This window comes from Amblyomma maculatum, unplaced genomic scaffold (assembly GCF_055883805.1).
Source record: "Amblyomma maculatum isolate TAMU_Amacu unplaced genomic scaffold, ASM5588380v1 scaffold_13, whole genome shotgun sequence".
NCBI classification, from domain to species: Eukaryota; Metazoa; Arthropoda; class Arachnida; order Ixodida; family Ixodidae; genus Amblyomma; species Amblyomma maculatum.
In genome coordinates, this window is record NW_028146738.1 from 12,866,838 (window position 1) to 12,885,880 (window position 19,043).

The 19,043-nt window shown below is 46.2% G+C and overlaps 1 protein-coding gene across 3 annotated transcripts in view; it reads left to right on the forward strand.

The window, feature by feature from the left end:
* The window catches only part of LOC146172216 (uncharacterized), a 139,041-nt gene that overhangs the window by 19,805 nt on the left and 100,193 nt on the right, over nucleotides 1-19,043 (forward strand). For all 3 annotated transcript variants that reach the window (XM_084585739.1, XM_084585737.1, XM_084585738.1), the window contains exons 12-14: nucleotides 11,527-11,600; nucleotides 11,685-11,751; nucleotides 13,233-13,343. In XM_084585739.1, coding sequence (XP_084441865.1) covers nucleotides 11,527-11,600; nucleotides 11,685-11,751; nucleotides 13,233-13,343 — 252 coding nt within the window. The remainder of the gene's footprint in view (nucleotides 1-11,526; nucleotides 11,601-11,684; nucleotides 11,752-13,232; nucleotides 13,344-19,043) is intronic.

Consider the following 19,043-nt stretch of genomic DNA (forward strand, 5'->3'; position numbering starts at 1 on the left):
CTCCACAAAGATTTGAGAGAAAAAAAAAAGAAAGAGAAGCTAATTCTCAGTGAGAAAAGTGGAAAGGCGGTTAATTATGCGAGCAAATAGTAACTAAACATCAGCCACGGGGGTTGGCATTAGCAGGGCTACTATTCCCCCCCAGTTTCTCTTCAGCAACTTTTCGCTACTTCTTGGAAGGAAATTCAAAGCCCCATAAGTTTTTCATATGCTATTGGACCATATTATTCGGACCCTTGTGAAAATATGGTCATGTTGTACAAAAATGCATTGGCTCTAACAGTGAAGCCTCGTTTTAACGAACAGTTAAAAAATCGGAAAATAGTTCGCGCTATCCATAATTCGTAATACAGTCAAACCCGGTTATATTGAACCCGGATACAGTCGAGCCCGCTTATAACGAACCTGAGCGTCACGCGGCGTCCGTTTGTTATATCCCAAGTTCGTAGTAACTGGACCACAAACTAAAAAAGAGAAAAAAAAAAGTTGGCGGTCAAAACACGAAATTTATTTCTTAGCAAAAAAGTCTGTGATGCTCGTCTTTTTCGGCAGTGCAGATGCGATGAGGGCGGTCTCCAGTTTATTTAAAGCACTAGCGTGCTCTTCGCCGAGTCCCTTGGCATAGACAAGTTGTCTGAGGCCCTCTATATAGCCCATTGCTACAGACGTGCTTACGGGTGCTGGCTCAGACGTTTCATCTTCATCTGATTCTTCCGCGTCGCTCTCGGCCCGCACTTCAGAAACGATGTCTTCGTCCGTGCACGGTTCCGCAATATCCGCGTCTTCATCCGCAGAAATAAAATCCTGCCAACCAATGCCAGGGCCTCCCATGTCGGAGTCGACGACGCGCTGCCACAAATTGCTGCCGGAATCATCATCATCGGAGGCATCAGGCCCGACGTCCGGTACTGCGTCGACGAAGCCTTGCGGAAACAGTTTCGCACGCAAACGGTCGTCACCTCCGCCCAGGCCGCCTTCACCATCTCAAGGGCTGAATACAATGAAACTCGGAGCGGCAAGTTAGCGGCCGGACGGTCAACGGCGATGAGCAAGCGCTGCACAATGCGGCGCCTATACGATGCCTTAAAGGAGCGTATTATGCCCAAATCAAGAGGCTGCACTTTAGAAGTGGTATTGGGCGGCAGGAAAAGTACAGTCACTGCCGTCAGAGACGGTTGCACGTGGTGCGCTGAGCAATTGTCGAGCAACAGCAGCACGCGCCTGCTTTGCCTCTGCATGTCGCGGTCAAACTCGCCCAGCCACTCTGCGAATAAATTCCGTGTCATCCAGGACTTAGTATTGTGCCTGTAGCGCACGGGTACATGGTTCTGAAAGCAATGTGTTTTCTTGGATTTTCTGATTACAAACGGCATGCGCCGGTCGCTGCCATTCATATTAGTGCACAGAAGAACTGTAACGCGCACTTTACTGTGTTTACCGCCAGTGCATGACTCCCCTTTCATGGAGTGCGTCTTGTCTGGAAGCATCTGATAAAATAATGCAGTTTCATCTGCGTTATACACATCCTGCTCCGCGTAGCTTGCAATAATGGCTCGGTTTGTTGCAAGCCAATTGGCAACGTCCTGGTCACTTACCGAACGCGCCTCACCGACAATCGATTTAAAAACAATCCCATGCCGCACTTTGCACCGATGTAGCCAGCCATTGCCTGGGCAGAAGTCGGGAAAATCTAGTAGGAATGCGAAGTCTTTGGCTTTGCCCAGCATCATTGGTCCACTTATCGGAATGTTGCGAGCCCGTGCGTCGACGAACCACTTCAGCAGCGCATCCTCTACGTCCGCATAGGTGGCCTTCCGCAGGCGCTTTCTGTCCGCTGTGTTGGCGTCAAAGCTGGCGATCTTTACCTTATTCTTCAGAATTGTCGAGATGGTTGATTTCGACACGTTGCACTTCTTCACCAGCTCGCAATTTTTAGCACCTTGAGACAGTTCCGTCACAATTGCTCGCTTCGTTGCCTTGTCCAGTGCTTTTCGTTTCGTGACCGCTGGAGGCAGGCAATTCTCGTCCGCCATCCCGAATTATACGACTCAGGCCCGACAGCCGAAGCGCTCACACCACATACACGAAAATGACAACAAAGCGCCGCAACTGACGGAGCACGTGCGCACGTGCGACAATCACGCGGGGCAAGCGAGGAAGTGCCTAAGGAATGGAACGGAACGGACACACAGCGGGGCATGGTATGCTGCGGGGAGACCAATGAGAGGCATCCCTGAGCATCAGTGCTGCCACCTGTTGGCTCCTACCGTAGTTGCTTTCAACCGCCCATGGCCTCAGAGATTACCTCCACAAATCTCGGAGGCCACGAACCGTCACCGCCGTACTGAATGCAGCGGCGCGCGCGCCGCTGCGCATTCAGTCCGCCCGTGCAAACAGTACAACCGCTAGCGTATGGAGAGGCCTGCCTCCTGGCGCCCCGCGCCCCTGGCACGGCCGCTCAATGGAACAGCCAGGAAACGAAACGACGAAACTTCGAAGACTATGCCGGCGGCCGGCGCCATGGAGACAGTCGGAGACGAGGGAATGGCGAGAGGAGAGGGGAGCGGAGTTGCGAGGAGGGGCGGAGAGAGGAGCGGAGTTGCGAGGAGGGGCGGCAGCGTGGCCTTGGAGGCCACACCATGCGCCGACACTCGTAGGCAGCGCGCGTCGGCGAGCAAAGGGTAGCTCGCTTGCGAGGAGGATTGCGAAAACAGACCAAAAGGGATGGGAGCCCATCGTTATCTCGTATCGGGGCGCCGGGTTTACGCCGTCCGTTCGCTGTAACCGATCGGCAGCGCTCATGGACGTTCGTTATACGTGCGATCTTGTGCCATTGAAGTAATGTATATTTTGGCGGTCTCTCCGGTCTCGTTCGTTATAAGCGAAAGTTTGTGTTAAGTGGGGCCGTTATAAGTGGGCTCGACTGTATATCGAAATTTGGTTATATCGAACTCGCGGAATATCCCCTTGAAAATCCTATGTAAAAGTATAGGAAAGCGGCGTTGTATATCGAACTCAATTTCACCGGTCTTCGATACAGTCGAACCCGGATATATCGAATTTTGGTTATATCGAACTCACGGAATATCCCTTTGAAAATCCCATGTAAAAGTATAGGAAAGCCGTGTCATATATCGAACTCCGCACCATGCACGTGAAAGTGTGCCTTCCCCAAAGACGATCGCATCACCCTCGGCCGTTTGCCGCGTGACGTTTTCAAGCCAAGCGCGGAAGGAATGAGAGGGGACAGTTAGGCGACGGCTGGTCTAGGGCAGCGCCGCGGCCATTCCCCAAAGGCGCGCGCATCTGCGGTTATCGTTTCCCGCGCGTCAGCACGTGACGTTTGCAAGCCATGTGCATGAATGAGCCAGAGAGAACCGGTGGGAACGAGAGGGGAAAAACACGATAGAGGGAAGCATTCTTTTGCCGAGCTATCTCTATCGCTGTGCTGTGCGCGCGGCGTAGCGTAAGATATGGCGTCTGCGAACGTTAAGCGGCAGTTTTTTTTTTTTTTTTTTTTTTTTTTTTTTTTTTTTTTTTCTGCGGGAGGAGTCGTTTATTAACGAAAGCACGCGGTCAGCTGCGATCATGACACTGGTTTTTAGCATTTTTCGCTTCAAACAGCATTTAGCTATCATGCTTTCTAATCATTTTGTGGAAGCGGACTACGCCCGCCCCAAGCGCGGCGTGATAAATCGAACCAGGCTTCAAGCCATCACGGGCACTCTGCCAAGTTCGCTCCCCGCCACCGCAGGAGCTATCAAAAGATAAACACGCCGCGACATCGCTGCGCAGCATCTTGGGACGCTGCCAAGAAATGAGCTGTGGATGAGACGACCGAAACGGAATGGCGCGCGCCATCCACATGCAAGCAGAAACGCTTGCGATTTCTGCCGCGGTGACAGAGAAACCTTGTTTTGAGCTGCCGCGGTGGCTCGAGCGGCGAGAGGGACGAAGTTCCAACAAGTTGGAAAGTTTTCGCTCTGTCGCTACCGCTCGTCGCTGAGATCGCTCAATCACTTGCATGTGAGTGAGCTGGCCTTAACGGTTTTTTTTTTTTTTTTTTTCAATTTTCGGGTGCAAAAGTGGAGGGTGGGTTCATTATGGGAGTGGGTTGATTACGCGATAAATACGGCATCGTTTTTTCGCATCGTAAGTGCTGTCACAAGCCGATTTCTGTATATCGAATTATCAATATATCGAACTATTTCGCGATCCCCTTCGAGTTCGATATATCCGGGTTCGACTGTATATCGAACTCCGCACCACGCACTGGAAAGTGTGCCTTCCCCAAAGACGATCGCATCACCCTTGGCTGTTTGCCGCGTGACATTTTCAAGCCACGCGCGGAAGGAATGAGGGGACAGACTGGCGACGGCTGGTCTTGGCAGCGCCGCGCCTATTCCCCAAAGGCGCACGCGCATCTGCAGTTATCTTTTCCCGCGCGCCAGTACACGATGTTTGCAAGACATATGCGTGGGTGTGCCCATTCTTTTGCCGAGCTATCTCTTTCCTTCAGCACGAGCTCACGCATGCGTCAAGCCAGCTCAGCCCGTTTTCAGACAGACGTCGGACGCTTTCTCCAGCGTGTGTTGCGAACACTCTGCGCGCGGCGGCCGACGTGGCTATGGCGCCTGCGGATGTTAAGAAGCGGCAGATCTCTCCCTCTCTCTTTGTGTGTGTGTGTGTTTTTTGTTTGTTTTTTTGCCGGTCATCCATTCCTGTGCTGTACGCGGGGCGTAGCGTAAGATATGGCCGGCTGCGGACGTTAAAAAGCAGCAGGTTTTTCTTTTGGGGGGGGGGGGGGGGGGAGTCATTTATCCTTGCATGTATAAATCAACGAAAGCACGTGGTCAGCTGCGATCATGACGCCTGCCCCAAGTACGGCGTGATAAATGAACCAGGCTTGTGCAATCAAGCCATAATGGGCACTCTGCCAAGTTTGCTCCCTGCCACCGCAGGAGCTATCAAAAGATAAAAACGCCACCCCGCGCCTTGACGTTATCGCTGCGCAGCATCTTGGCACGTTGCCAAGAAATGAGCTGTGGATGAGACGACCGAAACGGAGTGGCGCGCGCCATCGACATGCAGCGAAAACGCTCACGATTTCTGTTGCGGCGACACAGAAACCTTGTTCCGAGCTGCCACGGTGGCTCGAGCGGCGAGAGGGACGCAGTTCCAACAAGCTGGAAATTTTTTGCTCTGTCGCTGCCGCTCGTGGCTCAATCGCTTGCATGTGAGCGAGCTGGCCTTAACGCTTTTTTTTTTTCTTTTTCCAAATTCTCGGGTGCAAAAGTGAAGGGTGGGTTCACTGTGTGAGTGGGTTGATTACGCAACAAATACGGTATCGTTTTTTCGCATCGTAAGTGCCGTCACAAGCCGATTTCTGTATATCGAATTATCGATATATTGAACTATTTCGCGATCCCCTTCGAGTTAGATATATCCAGGTTCGACTATATAAACTTTCGTGGAAAATACATGCAAGAGCAGCAAAATTCAATCAGAGAAGGCACAGCAACTCAGAGGGTGCCTACTTGAGTCACGTCCATTTATTTACGCGCAAAGAACTGCGTTATCGCGGCCTGCTTTTTGTGTTGGTCACGTTTCGTATCACGCCCTGTTCCACAGTTTTCAAACACTCAACAAGGGCAAACCCACTGCTCTCAATAGCACTGCAGTGTGGCGCAGTAAATCCAATTCAGCAATCGCTTCTTGTGGAGTCAATGTTCTCATCGTCTCCAGGGTCAGCGTAAGCTTCGTCTGCGGGATGTTCAGAAACTTCCACAGCGACTTCGGCGTCCGTCAGTACAGCCGTGGTCGCCGCAATGTCGTCCTTGCCTACAAAGTCCTGTACAGTCATTGTTGCGGGCATGTCACCAACAAAACGCGAAAAACCGTTCCAGGCCTCATCGAGCTCGCGGAGCTCTGCTTCGTCTTAATCGTCACTTGATGCACGGGCCTCTGCTGGAACAAAATCTGCATGCCGAAAGCAGTTGGCAATCGTTTCGCCTTTCACGCTGTCCCATGCCGCTTTAATGCTCCCAGCAAGTCGATCTTCAAGTCCTGCTTAGCTTCACGAGAAGAGTGTCAATTAGTCTCCTCTTGTAAACTGCCTTGAAGGCCCTGATTCTATCTTGAGCTTGGTCTTTAACGTCAGTGCTGCTCTTTTTTTCACGTTCACCGCCATCGCAGCACAACGCACACCCGCGCACCACACTCGACACGACGACTGACGGCAGCCTCCGCCGAACGCTACGACGACCACGCCGCGTTGCCGCTGCTAACACTAAAACGAAAAAACGCGAAAGACGCAAAAACCAAAAAGGCAAAAGCAACATTCAATCGCGCCGCTGCCGCCGCTGCTGAAGCGGCACTGTCAGCGATTGTGAGATGCGAACAATTTCTCATGGCCTCTGAGATCAGCCCCGCGCGCCTGTTTGTGCGCGCGGGGCTGATCTCGGAGGCCATGGATTTCTTTGGCTGTCAACCATGGTAGAAATAGTATGGTAGCTTAACTCCCATAGAAGCCTGCGTATCGACTGAGTGAGGCTTTAGTTTCCCGGCGCCCCTTGCGAACTGTGAGGCGAAACAAACACGTGACGTTGCTTGTGACGTCGCAGTGACATACTTTTGGCAGGGAATTTGATTGTCTTTTTACTCGTGAACGAAAAACAAGGCCAACAATGACAGAGGCAGAACGATGCTCGGATAAGGCAGAAAAATGGACACCGTAAGTGTTCAGCCAACTTTACTTGACATGGATTTCTACTGTCAAGTTTTACATTAACTGAAATGTTACATCTTTAACCACCTTATCATAGCATCGCTCTGCCTCCATCGTCGTTAGCCTAGTCTTTCGTTGCGCGTCATGTAAACGCATTCTGGGGCTTATCTCTTTGGGCTCGTTTGTGAACAGGGGCCTTCAAGTGAATTCGGCAAGCACATGGATAGAATCACATGGCTTGAGGGATTTCACTAAGGGCATAAATGAGTGAAGCTGTGCTGCATAGAAAGCCAGGCTTTAATAATTCACGATTACTTGCATAGACGCTTCACGACAATGCAAATCTTGAAGTGTAGGAAAGCGACCACCGCTCATTCATCACGGTCTTCATGAAATCCTCATGATAACAAAATGACCTGAGCGTAGGTCTCTAAACGAGACGTGGTGAGATTATAAAAGGGTAACAGATTTTGCTAATAAGCAAAGTACATATCAGTGTCAAAGAACAAAGAAAAACGAACGGAATAACTAACGCTAGCGCTAGAACACCAACCTGTAAGAGCTTAGGTAAGCAATTCAAATTGGGATTGCTAGTATTTAGAAGTTAATGCGTCTGAGAAGGGAAAATATCTGTGATATAGCTTCGCTCCAATGAATCTCGCCCTGTTCAAGATTTCATTATTTTAATTGCGCTTCATTTGTCACTGAGAGGAGTCAATGTGAGGCTACAAATTTACAACTTAAGCATTTAACATGTTCATGAGAAAGATCCCGTTGACAATAGGAACATCCCTGTGATAACAGCTAAAGCACATTCTGCGAACGTTGGTGCTGTAATATGACCCAGTAAGCAAAACACGCAGCAAAGGGAGCGGAACGGAAGGCTTTGCGCAATGCGACACGCGTCTTGGGGGCAATAAAATCTCACCTTCACCGTTCACTTAAAACAGATGCAGCGATACGCCGCTCATGTAGACTTGTATCCGTAAAACAAGCCACCACTTTTGCGACGTGCCTGGGAGGCTGAGCTGACTGAGCCGAACCGCCGAGCTGTGACGCAGCATTGTCCCATCGTCCGGAAATGCACACATGCAGCGGCAATCAGTTTCTCATCGAGCACACACAGTCTTCGCCTTGCTGTAAAGCTCTACCACAACCAGCAGAATGAAATACTGACTGTTTGGTACAGATAACCCACTCTGTACGCAGCACGCAACGATGAACGTTGAACCAGGGCCGATGATGCACCCATTCCGCGGATGAAAAAGCTTTGGTCTGAGTTGGGCAACTACGCAGTGGATACTAAATGGCCGAGAGAGGCCGTTAGAAACAAGTTAAAATATTATTATAAATGTGACACATTTTTTCTTACGCAAGAAACAAAAACTGCATTCATTCCTGAGCGTGAATATTAGGTTTACTTTCTAGTTCTTTGGAGTTCTGGCAGATCTTTTCTGTGCTTTAGTAATTGGCCTCACAGTTCGCAGGGGCCCTCATTATCGAGTTGATGCCGCTGGCAATAGGCAGCTGCACGCGTTTTCTTCCAAGTAACGCGACCATTTACATTGACCTTGTGTCAACTCCCAATGCTGTCGTGGCATCTGTGGCGCTGTGAGCGCCTGCGAGGTAGTCCTGAACATTTGCTGCGCCGCACGACACACATGTAGTGCAACGAAGCCTACCTCCTGCTATTAAGGGGGAACATTGGTCTTAAAACTTTTTTTCTTATTTACCTATCGAAATTGATGCAACTTGGTGGGTTTGTGCAGTTTTTTGTGCAGATTTTAAAACTGCAATTATTTCTATTGTGATCCAATTATTTCATGAGATAATTACACCAACTAGTCTAATTATTACAAGAACAATTGCAAAATGACCACAGAAGAAAAACTTCGGATAAACACATTGCTGGGCACTAGAAAGAATAAGGAACACAACGTTGCAAGCAGTTTTTTGATTGAGCAATTATTTCTTGTTTTATTGCATAACAAAGTTCAAAGGTAATAATATAGCACTATAATAGTCACAAAAAAATACCATTTTAAAAATTTTGAACATGAAATCAAAAAATCTACTTGCAACATTGTGTGCTCCATTTATTTGGCTTCATGCTGAAAAAAAAATTTACTACTCTATCTGCAATAGGTGCTGAGATATTTGGGCCGCAAAACTGCAAGTGGTCGACAATGCATGTTTTGAGAAAAGAGCAAAAAAGAAACGGGGGATTATTTAACGGACATTCACTGGTGCAATGCACATATTTACAATTTAAAATGGCTAGAAACCTCCAGGAATGTAGTCTCTTTGCTTTCCAACGTCCAACTGTCGCTTCTTTCATTTTGATTTGCAGTTGCAGCAAATTCAGTTGTCACTTTTTCGGCTGCGCGAGTCACATGCAAGCAGCGACTTTTTTTTTTTTTTTTTTTTTACGTGTGTCGTTTTGCCACGTCCTCGCATTAAGACAGCGGGGAGGAACGTTTATTGCGGAAAAGAAATGTAATTTGAAGCTGCTTGCTGCTTCCCAGTGCTCTGCATTGCACAGGAAGCAAGTGCATTCACTAAGGACTATGAACGAGGTCCGATCGGCGCAAACGCACGGCGAACTCTACGAAGATGACGTGTCTCGCAGTTTACGCACTGGAAAATAAGTTTGACGGCGATTTCTTATCCACGTTCACTTTTTTAAATGTCAATATCGCCGCCGTATGTTTCGCTCTTCGCCAATCTCAGCAAACTGTTTAGATCTGACTATCGTGAACTCCGCCTCGCCAAGTGGACTGTCCGCCACGCTGCCGTCGTCATCGCGATAACAATCCGACTACCACTTCGTTACTGGAGTTGGCGCGAGTTCAAGTTTTTCTGTTTTTGCCTTATCTTTCTGCTCATCTGCGGCCTGCAATATCACTGTCGCGGCGGGTGCGACTGCTGGCAGTAGCAGTCTCCTGTGCTGGGGAACATGCTAGGCCTACTTCAGGCTCATACACACGATCGTTCGGCGCACGACTTTCGTCAGCCTGAGCGCGCACAGTCAGGACAGGGCATCACTTGAGATGATTAATCGACTATTTTTTTTCACTTCTTTCACAAATTCTTGCCGCGAATGCACCTCGCGGTTCGAAACCCAAGCGCGGCCGGCGTCACTGCTCCACCATCTCCCCGCGGCTCGGGCACGCCGAGCAGACGCCGTCAGCCAGCTCCACCAATGCGGTGACGCCTTATCGTCACGTGCATCCCGAAAGCCAATGGGATTGCAAATGATACGTTTTTTTTTTTTTGCTATTTTTTATGCGACCAATGGGCGAATGTAAACAGCAGAGGCGGCAATTTGAAGACGAAAGGCGGCTCTTTCGAATGTGACCAAGATGGCTACGGTGCCGCGCACGAAATGGCAGCTACGCTTCGCGGAAAATGGTTGTTTGGGGGGGCCATTTTCGGCCAAATTCGGGTGACATCGATTATATAAATTGGCATTGTTACTAAAATACCAATCCTAGAAATGAAAAACTTAGCAGATAGGTAGATAAAGAGCTACTGATTTCAGAAATCACTTTCTAAAAAGTGATTTTTTCGCCATTTTTTGGTCTGAAAGACCCGTGTCACCCCTAGTGCTTGGCGTCGCGAAGTTCGTAATATCTGTTTTATGCCGAACTGCATTCGCTATGGGAAGTTAAAAATACTACATGTGTTTGACAAAAATATTTCGGAACAGTTCGATATATTCAATAATTCGTTATATGCGTGTTCGTTATATCGAGGTTTGACTGTATTAGGTGTTGGTCTGGAACGAAAATAAGGCTGTTAAGCTGAAAAACATATGTGAGATCGTATCAGCGATTTCACTGTAATAGTTGTTTGTTTTGGTGTTTCTGTGAAGCTGTGCCAGCCAGCATGCTATGTCAGGGAAGAGGACAAGTTTTAATCCTTGCAAAAAGCTGTCGTCATGGGGTGAATAACAAACTTTTGAGAGAATGCTCTTTGTAAAATGATTTTTGTTTTCCAGTTTCCTGTAGCAACTTCTTTGTATGACTTCGGAGTACTCTAATCCATCTCTTTTCTAGAATTTGTTGTTAGGCCACTATATTTGTTGCACATCAAATTTAGCTTAAAACAAATACAACAGTCACTATTAAAAGCTTTGCCACAATGTCATCACTCACTCATTACATAAGCATGAAATTACTGTGCGTGCGTGTGGGCATGTAATGGCTGCATGCTTTTTTTTGTTCCCCAAGTTCTCCGCTACCCTTTTTGCCATGCAATGAGATAGCAGTAGTCCCTGTTCATATAGCGGCCCATTTGCATTTTGAGGAGGCTTCACCGCACACTTCATGTCGTCGACCATTACGGTGAATGGCGTAGTGTGATGAAACTGCAACGAACTCGAAAATTTTCGGTGAATTTGGTAATTTTCTAATGTTCAAAAAAATTTTGAATAGTATCAGTTTTTAGTCGAGTACAAATCAAATGACAGCAGTTTGATTCGCATCAGGCGTTTGGAATATTGACGCTTCCCTAATATATATTGCATATTTCTCCGGGTTCGCTCTACAAAGTTGGGTGTGCAGGTCTTACTTGCATGCAGCTATTACACACACTTATACTGTGCTTGTCTGCTGTTGATGTGCCAACTAAGCATACAATTTTGAAAGGTTGGCAGCCTCTCGCTTAAGGTCCAGCCTGAAATTGGAACTCTTAGGATGTGGCATAAAATCAAGGCACTGTCGCTATCATTGTAGGTGTAACGTTGTGTTAGAATGAGCAAGTGCTTCTGTATTTAGCATCCTTGTTTTTATTTGAAGGATCTGGCATGGATTCTGCAAGCTGCTGAATGCCTTACTCGTTGTGCTTCCCGCTGAGTTTCAAAAGGACAAATGTGAGTGTTTTGGTTCAGAAACGTTTGTGTAGTTATTAGTGCGTGTACTCCATTTTATTGACTCTATCTTGAATGCAATTGCAGATTTCACAACACCCTTGCCAGAAGATTGGGAATTGCAGTGCTTCATGCCGCTGCTCGATGCCCACAGGTGGGGTACTTTTTTACACAGATCATAAAAGGGGGACATTTTGCTAATGTGTCTAACTGAGGTGGTTGACGCTGCTGCGCTGAAGCAGACCACACATCTACAGTGCTAGAAGGTAGTGAACAGGCATGGGCATAGGGTGGCAGGTTAGGTTTATGGCATCAGTTTCGGTTAAATACGGCTGAACCTCGTTGTAGCAAACACTGATACGGATACGCCAAATTACGGATGAAACGAAGTAAAAGCAAGATTTGTTTGGTTTGTGCTTTATTTCTGCTTAAAAATTCAAAATTTGATGCTCATTCATTTGCAGCGAAGCAGTTTTTGTGTTCACATTGCTGAATGTGCCTGAAGGACGCAAGAAACGCATAAAGGAACGTGGTATTCCTCTCACTTGAATAGCCGCAGCAAAAGTACATTTTAATTGCTGTACGTTCACTAGTGACAGCGACATCTAGGAGCAGCATGAGAAACTAGCATCAGTAGCTGACCGGCACGTGTTTGAACCTTCTCCTCTCCATGCTGCGTACTGCTGCTACCACTTTTACCTCCCACGCTTGCACTGCATTCCACAATTCCATTGATTTCATCGACTCGAAATGACAACATAAAAGTGCAAAGCAGTTTCATTTGAGATTGAAATCAAGATTTTTAGGGTGGTTGACGTTGGGCACAGAAAAAGAATGTTTCTGTATGTGTAGCGCTCCTGATCTTTTACGCAAGGCACAAGATTGAAGACAATCACTCCAAAGGTGCCGTGAAAGGTGGGAAATATGTTAGGCCTTGTCACCACATCAACTGGCGATTCTGAATTTTATTTTTGAGGACTTCAGCTCTGCTGATGACATGGTTGTGGTGCCTGAAATGAATGACCGACTGTTAAATTATAAATCAGCTGAATCCTGTAAGTGATGCAGGTAGTAATAATGACAGCAAAGAAGAGCGAGCTTTAAACTGTATAGGACGCCGACATGGCCAGCAAATTGAGGAGCTGTCTAGAGAAGGATGTTGAGACTAGAAAAGTGTTGCATTTTGTTGATTTTGTTCAGTTTTATCACGTCAAATGCCGTCCAGTGCCACCTAACAAAGATTCCATCATTTTTAAACAAGTCTGTTTGTGTACGAGGCCAGCATCTCTATCTGCACGTTCATTTGTGCTGTCTAGCACTGAATGAAGGACGAGATTTCACATTTATTCAGGCTTTAAATGAAGAACTTGTGCCTTTTCACACTTCTGTGTTATTCATCTTGGGCTTATTAGCAAGCTTGTTTATTGGAATTTGTCTGCATACTTTTAATACTTATTGGATATAGCAGGAAACAAATGTCCACTCAAAATACAACTTTGCTTTTACGAAGGTTTGACTGTATGTGTTTTCTTCATTAGATGTAATCTAGAATAGGAACAACAAATAGTAGCCTTAGTGTTGCCAACCTGGAGATACTAGTCTGTGACCATGGTCATTGTTCATTTTCCCATTCAGTGAGCTCCACTTTGAGAAAGCCTCGACGCTTAAGAAGAAAGAGGCTGCCGACTTGAGGGCCAGTAGGCTCCTTGACATTGCCGAAGTGTTAAGCCAAGTCGTCATGAATGGGTGAGATCGGTGGCCAAATTTCTTTTTCTCTCAGTGGTAGTCAAGCTCTCTTTTTACTGTTGGCACTACAGTGTAAGTAACTAGAAACTTTTACATTCTGGCTGTCAGCAGAACGGGTGTATTCCATAAGTGACATAAGGGCCAGTGCACAGTGCCAAAGGCAGCAACGTTACCAAAGTTCTGAATACTCATATAGCTATTACTAATGGTCAGCTAGAAACCTGTGTTTGCAGCCAGATGCCTACCTATTAAAGAGTACTATTAAGGTTTCATTAATCAGTAGAGTAGTTACATAACTTGCCTTTATTATCATTTCCGCCAACACTGGTGTCAGTTTGCAAAAGAGGCAGTCTTTTTACCTTCAATAGCGTATATTAAATATTAGTATTGGGCTTCCCTCAGACACCTGATTTAGTCGAACCCGGATATATCGAATTTTGGTTATATCGAACTCACGGAATATCCCCTTGAAAATACCATGTAAAAATATAGGAAAGCCGCGTCATATATCGAACTCAATTTCACCAGTCGTTCGATATATTGAACTCCACACCACGCACTCGAAAGCGTGCCTTTCCCAAAGACGATTACGTCACCCTCTGCCGTTTGCCGCGTGACGTTTTCAAGCCACGCGACGTTTTCAAGCCACGCGAGGAAGTAATGAGAGGGGACAGTTCGGCTAGGGCAGCGCCGCGCCCATTCCCTAAAGGTGCGCGCATTTGCGGTTATCGTTTCCCGTGCGCCAACACGTGACGCTTGCAAGCCATGTGCATAAATAAACCAGCGAGAACCTGTGGGAACGAAAGGGGAAAAACGCGACAGAGCGAAGCGCAAGGGTGTTCCCATTCTTTTGCCGAGCTATCTCTCTCCTTCCTCTTTCCTGGCCTTCATTCGCAGTGTCACGCGCTACGCATGCACCAAGCCAGCTCAGCCCGTTTTCAGACAGAACGTCGGACGCTTTCTCCAGCGTGTGTTGCGAACCCTCTGCGCGCGGTGGCTGACGTGGCTATGGCGCCTGCGAAAATTAAAAAGCGGCAGAGTTTTTTTTTTTTTTTTGCCGGAGTTGTTTATTCTTGCATGTATGAATAGACGAAAGCACACTGTCAGCTATGATCATGACACCGGCTTTTAGCATTTATCGCTTCAAACAGCATTTGCAACTACTCTATCACGCTTTCCAATGATTTTGTGGCAGTGGACTAGGCCCGCCCCAAGCGCAGCGTGATAAATCGAACCAGGCTTGTGCAGTCAAGCCATCATGGGCAGTGTGCCAAGTTCGCTCCCTGCCGCCCCAGGAGCTATCAAAAGATAAACACACCACGACGTTATCGCTGCACAGCATCTTGGCACGCTGCCAAAAAATGTGCTGTGGATGAGACAACCGAAACGGAGTTTGACATGCAAGCGAAAACGCTGGTGATTTCTGCCGTGGCGGCGACACAGAAACCTTGTTTTGAGCTGCCGCTGTGGCTCGAACTTCAGAGGGACGCAGTTCCAACAAGTTGGAAATTTTTTGCTCTGTCGCTGCCGCTCATCCCTGAGGTCGCTTAATCGCTTGCATGTGGGCAAGCTGGCTTTAATGCTTTTTTTTTTTTTTTTTTTTTCTTCAAAAATTCTCGAGTGCAAAAGTGGTTTGTGGTTTTTGGGGTTTAACGTCCCACAGCGTCTAAGCCTATGAGAGATGCTGTAGTGGAGGACTTCGGAAATTTTGACCACCTGGGGTTCTTTAAAGTGCAAAAGTGGAGGGTGGGTTCATTATGCGAGGGAGTTGATTACGCGACAAATACGGTATCATTTTTTTGCATCGTAAGTGCCGTTCCAAGCCGATTTTTGTATATCGAATTATCGATATATCAAACTGTTTCGCGATCCCCTTCGAGTTTGATATATCCGGGTTCGACTGTAGACGAAAGAAAGGATAAAGTGCTCTATCAAGACGGTAGAGTAGGACTTCAGTGATTGAAATTGCTTTATTCAGAATCCCAATTCATGCATAGATGTTTTGCAGTCCAGACTTCATTACCTTCAGTTACCACCTCCGAGACTTGTTCATCATGCTGGCAGTGGTAGCCTTGCACTCCCGAGTCAATCTCGTAATCTGCAGGTTGATAGCCTTAACTCGTATTTTTGTTTGTCGGTGTACCTTGCCTCATTTTAGGCTTCTCATTCGTTGCATCCCCGTCTCTCGGCCCTTCGTTATGCTTGGCGGCTCAGTGGCTTTGGCATTCGGGTGCTGAGCCCTGTCATAGAGACCTGGCAGATGCAGAATGGAGGCATGCTGTGCGGTTAAGGGGGGACATGGGTCTTAAAATTGGTTTTGTTATTTATTACCCAAATTTTATGAAACCTCGCGGAATTGTTCAGCTTTTTCTACTGATATCAAATATGCAAAAATTTCTCTTCTAGGGCAATTAGTTCTAAAGGTAGTAGAGAATTATTGCTACTGTCTGCTCAAACAATAGGGGAAAAAATTCTCATCAGAAATTAATTTTTAATATAGAGATAGATACTATATATAAAGTGTAAGGAATGCAATGTTGGAAGCAATTTTAAAATTGAGCTAATACAGTTAAACCTCATTACAAGAGACACTCAAGGGACCCGAAAAATGTCTCTTGTAAGCAAGGTCTCTTGTAACCAAAAATTATAAAAGCACTGTGTTGATCAGTTTACTGCACATCAGCATATATATGCACTTACACACATTAACAGGAAATTGTTCAGGAAAGCTTAAAGAAGTTATTCATACTATAGTATGTATTTTTGTGAGTGCAGAGTGTATTCCTTGCCAAATTCTGGAGGTAAAGCTCTTCACTTTGCAAGCCTGCCTGTTGCTCTAATACCTTTGAAGCACTCTTGCATTCTCGTCACCCTCAGATACTGACACGTTTCTTCTGAAATGTCCTCGTAGTCACCCTCTATGGCACATGTGACATTTACTTGCGCGAGAATCGCACAGTCTGTAAGCTCTTCGAGAGCACACAAGATCCACATCTGCAGATACGAATTCCTCAAAACATTATGGTACCTCAGCAGTCCCTTGGATGCTCGCTCAAGCTTCATCTTCAAGGATGCTTTCCACAGTATCCATATATGGGCCCTCTTACATCATGTCACCGCATTTAAAGCCTGCTTGTCTAAAATAGTTTTACACAGCTTCATTTCTCAGGCCATTCCAGACACCTGAAATAACCTGAACAGCAAATTTCGCATTAATTACGATTGTACAGTCTTGCTGCCTATAGAGCAGCAGGCGTTCTACCAACCTTGTTTTGTGCAGCAACTTGACAGAGCGCATAATGCCTTTGTCTATTGTTTGAAGGTAGGGTGTGAAGTTTGGAGGTAAAAAATAACTTTGGTGGCTTTGAGCACAAGAACTTTGGGGCTGCAAGAAGCATTGTTCACAAAGAGAAAGACATCAGGATTCCGAGCTTTCATCTTGTGATCAAATTTTAACGGCGAGAAGTTAAAAATGCTGGATGTCATTCATGCATTTTAATTAGCTTTGTAGGTGACAGTAATGCGATGCCAGTGGCTGAAACAACGGGGTCGTTTCGACTTTCCAGTCACGGGGAAACACTCCTCAGTTCCTGACTTACAGCAACAAAAAGGAGGCCTTCACTTCACTTCAGCTGCATTGCATGAGCACACCTGGGTTGTGTCTCTTCTAAATAGTGAAGATTTTACTCCAGGGACCTGAAAAAGGTGTCCTTAGTAACCGAGGCCGATATGGAACAGAATTAAGAGAATCTAAGTCCTAAGGGAATCTGAAGTGCAGCATGTATGAGTTGGTACACTTCAGCTGCATTGCATGAGCACACCTGGGTTGTGTCTCTTCTAAATAGTGAAGATTTTACTCCAGGGACCTGAAAAAGGTGTCCTTAGTAACCGAGGCCGATATGGAACAGAATTAAGAGAATCTAAGTCCTAAGGGAATCTGAAGTGCAGCATGTATGAGTTGGTACACTTCAGCTGCATTGCATGAGCACACCTGGGTTGTGTCTCTTCTAAATAGTGAAGATTTTACTCCAGGGACCTGAAAAAGGTGTCCTTAGTAACCGAGTGTCTCTTGTAACCATGTCACTTCTATGCAATGTTGTTAACATGGCAGATATAGGAAAACCAACCAAACCATTTTCAAATGTCTCTTATGACCGAGTGTCTCTTATAACAGTGTCTCTTGTAACGAGATTTAGCATAGAGATTTAGTAGATTAATGAGAGGATGGCAAGCCTCGTAATTAGGCTTAATAAGCGGTATAAACTGATGGTTTTACAGGCCTATACACCTACATGTAGTTGTGATGACCAGGCAGTTGAAAGCTTCTACAAAGATGTAGAATCGGCAATGCGAAAAGTAAAGACGCAGTATACTGTACTAATGGACGACTTCAATGCCAAGGTAGGGAAAAAGCAGGCAGGAGACAAGGCAGTAGGTGACTATGGTATTGGTTCTAGGAATAGCAGGGGGGAGTTACTAGTTGAATTTGTAGAGCGCAATAACTTAAGAATCATGAATACCTTCTTCAGCAAACGGAAGAACCGGAAATGGACATGGAAAGTCCTAACGGGGAGACTAAAAATGAAATTGACCTCATATTGTGTTCAACCCCCGCCATTGTGCAAGATAAAGAGGTAATTGGGAAAGTGCGATGCAGTGACCACAGGATGGTGAGGTCCCGAATTAGCCTAAATATGAAGAAGGAACGCAACAAATTAGTAAGAAAGAAACCCATCAACGAATTAGCGGTGAGGGGGAGGGCAGAAGAGTTCAGGATCTCTCTACAGAATAGATATTCAGCTCTAAACGAGGATGGCGACATTACCTTAGAAGCAATGAACAATAATTTCAGAGATATCATTACTGAATGTGCGGTAGAAGTAGGCGGTAGGATAGTTAGAGAGGATACCGGTAAGCTGTCTAAGGAGACGAAAGATTTGATTAAGAAACGCCAGAGTATGAAAGCTTCCCATCCAACAGACCAGATAGAATTGGCTGAGATATCAAAGCTAATCAATAAGTGCAAGGTGGCCGATATAAGGAAGTATAACATGGAGAAAATTGAGCATGCTGTAAAGAATGGGGGAAGCCTTAAAGCGGTAAAGAAGAAATTGGGCATAGGCAAAAACCAGATGTATGCGATAAGGGACAAGGCGGGCAACATCATCACGAATATGGACAAGATAGTCAAAGTAGCCGAGGAGTTCTATACAGATCTCTACAGTAGCCAAAGTAGTCAGGACCGTAACGAGATTAGTGGCAGGGAAAAACAGTCAGACGTTCCACCAGTTACGAAGGACGAGGTCAAGAAAGCATTAGAAACTATGAAAAGGGGGAAATCAGCTGGAGAGGATCAGATAACTATAGATTTGCTGAAGGACAGGGGGGATATATCATGCTAGAAAAACTGGCCACCCTGTATACGCAGTGCCTGGTGTCATCGACGGTACCGGAACCATGGAAGAATGCAAACATTATCCTCATTCATAAGAAAGGGGACACTAAGGACCTTAAAAATTACAGACCAATCAGCTTACTGTCTGTTACGTATAAGATATTTACTAAGGTAATCGCTAATAGAATCAGGACAACTTTAGACTTCAATCAAGCAAAGGACCAAGCAGGGTTTCGGAAACTGTACTCTACTATCGATCATATCCATACCATCAATCAGGTGATAGAAAAATGCTCTGAATATAA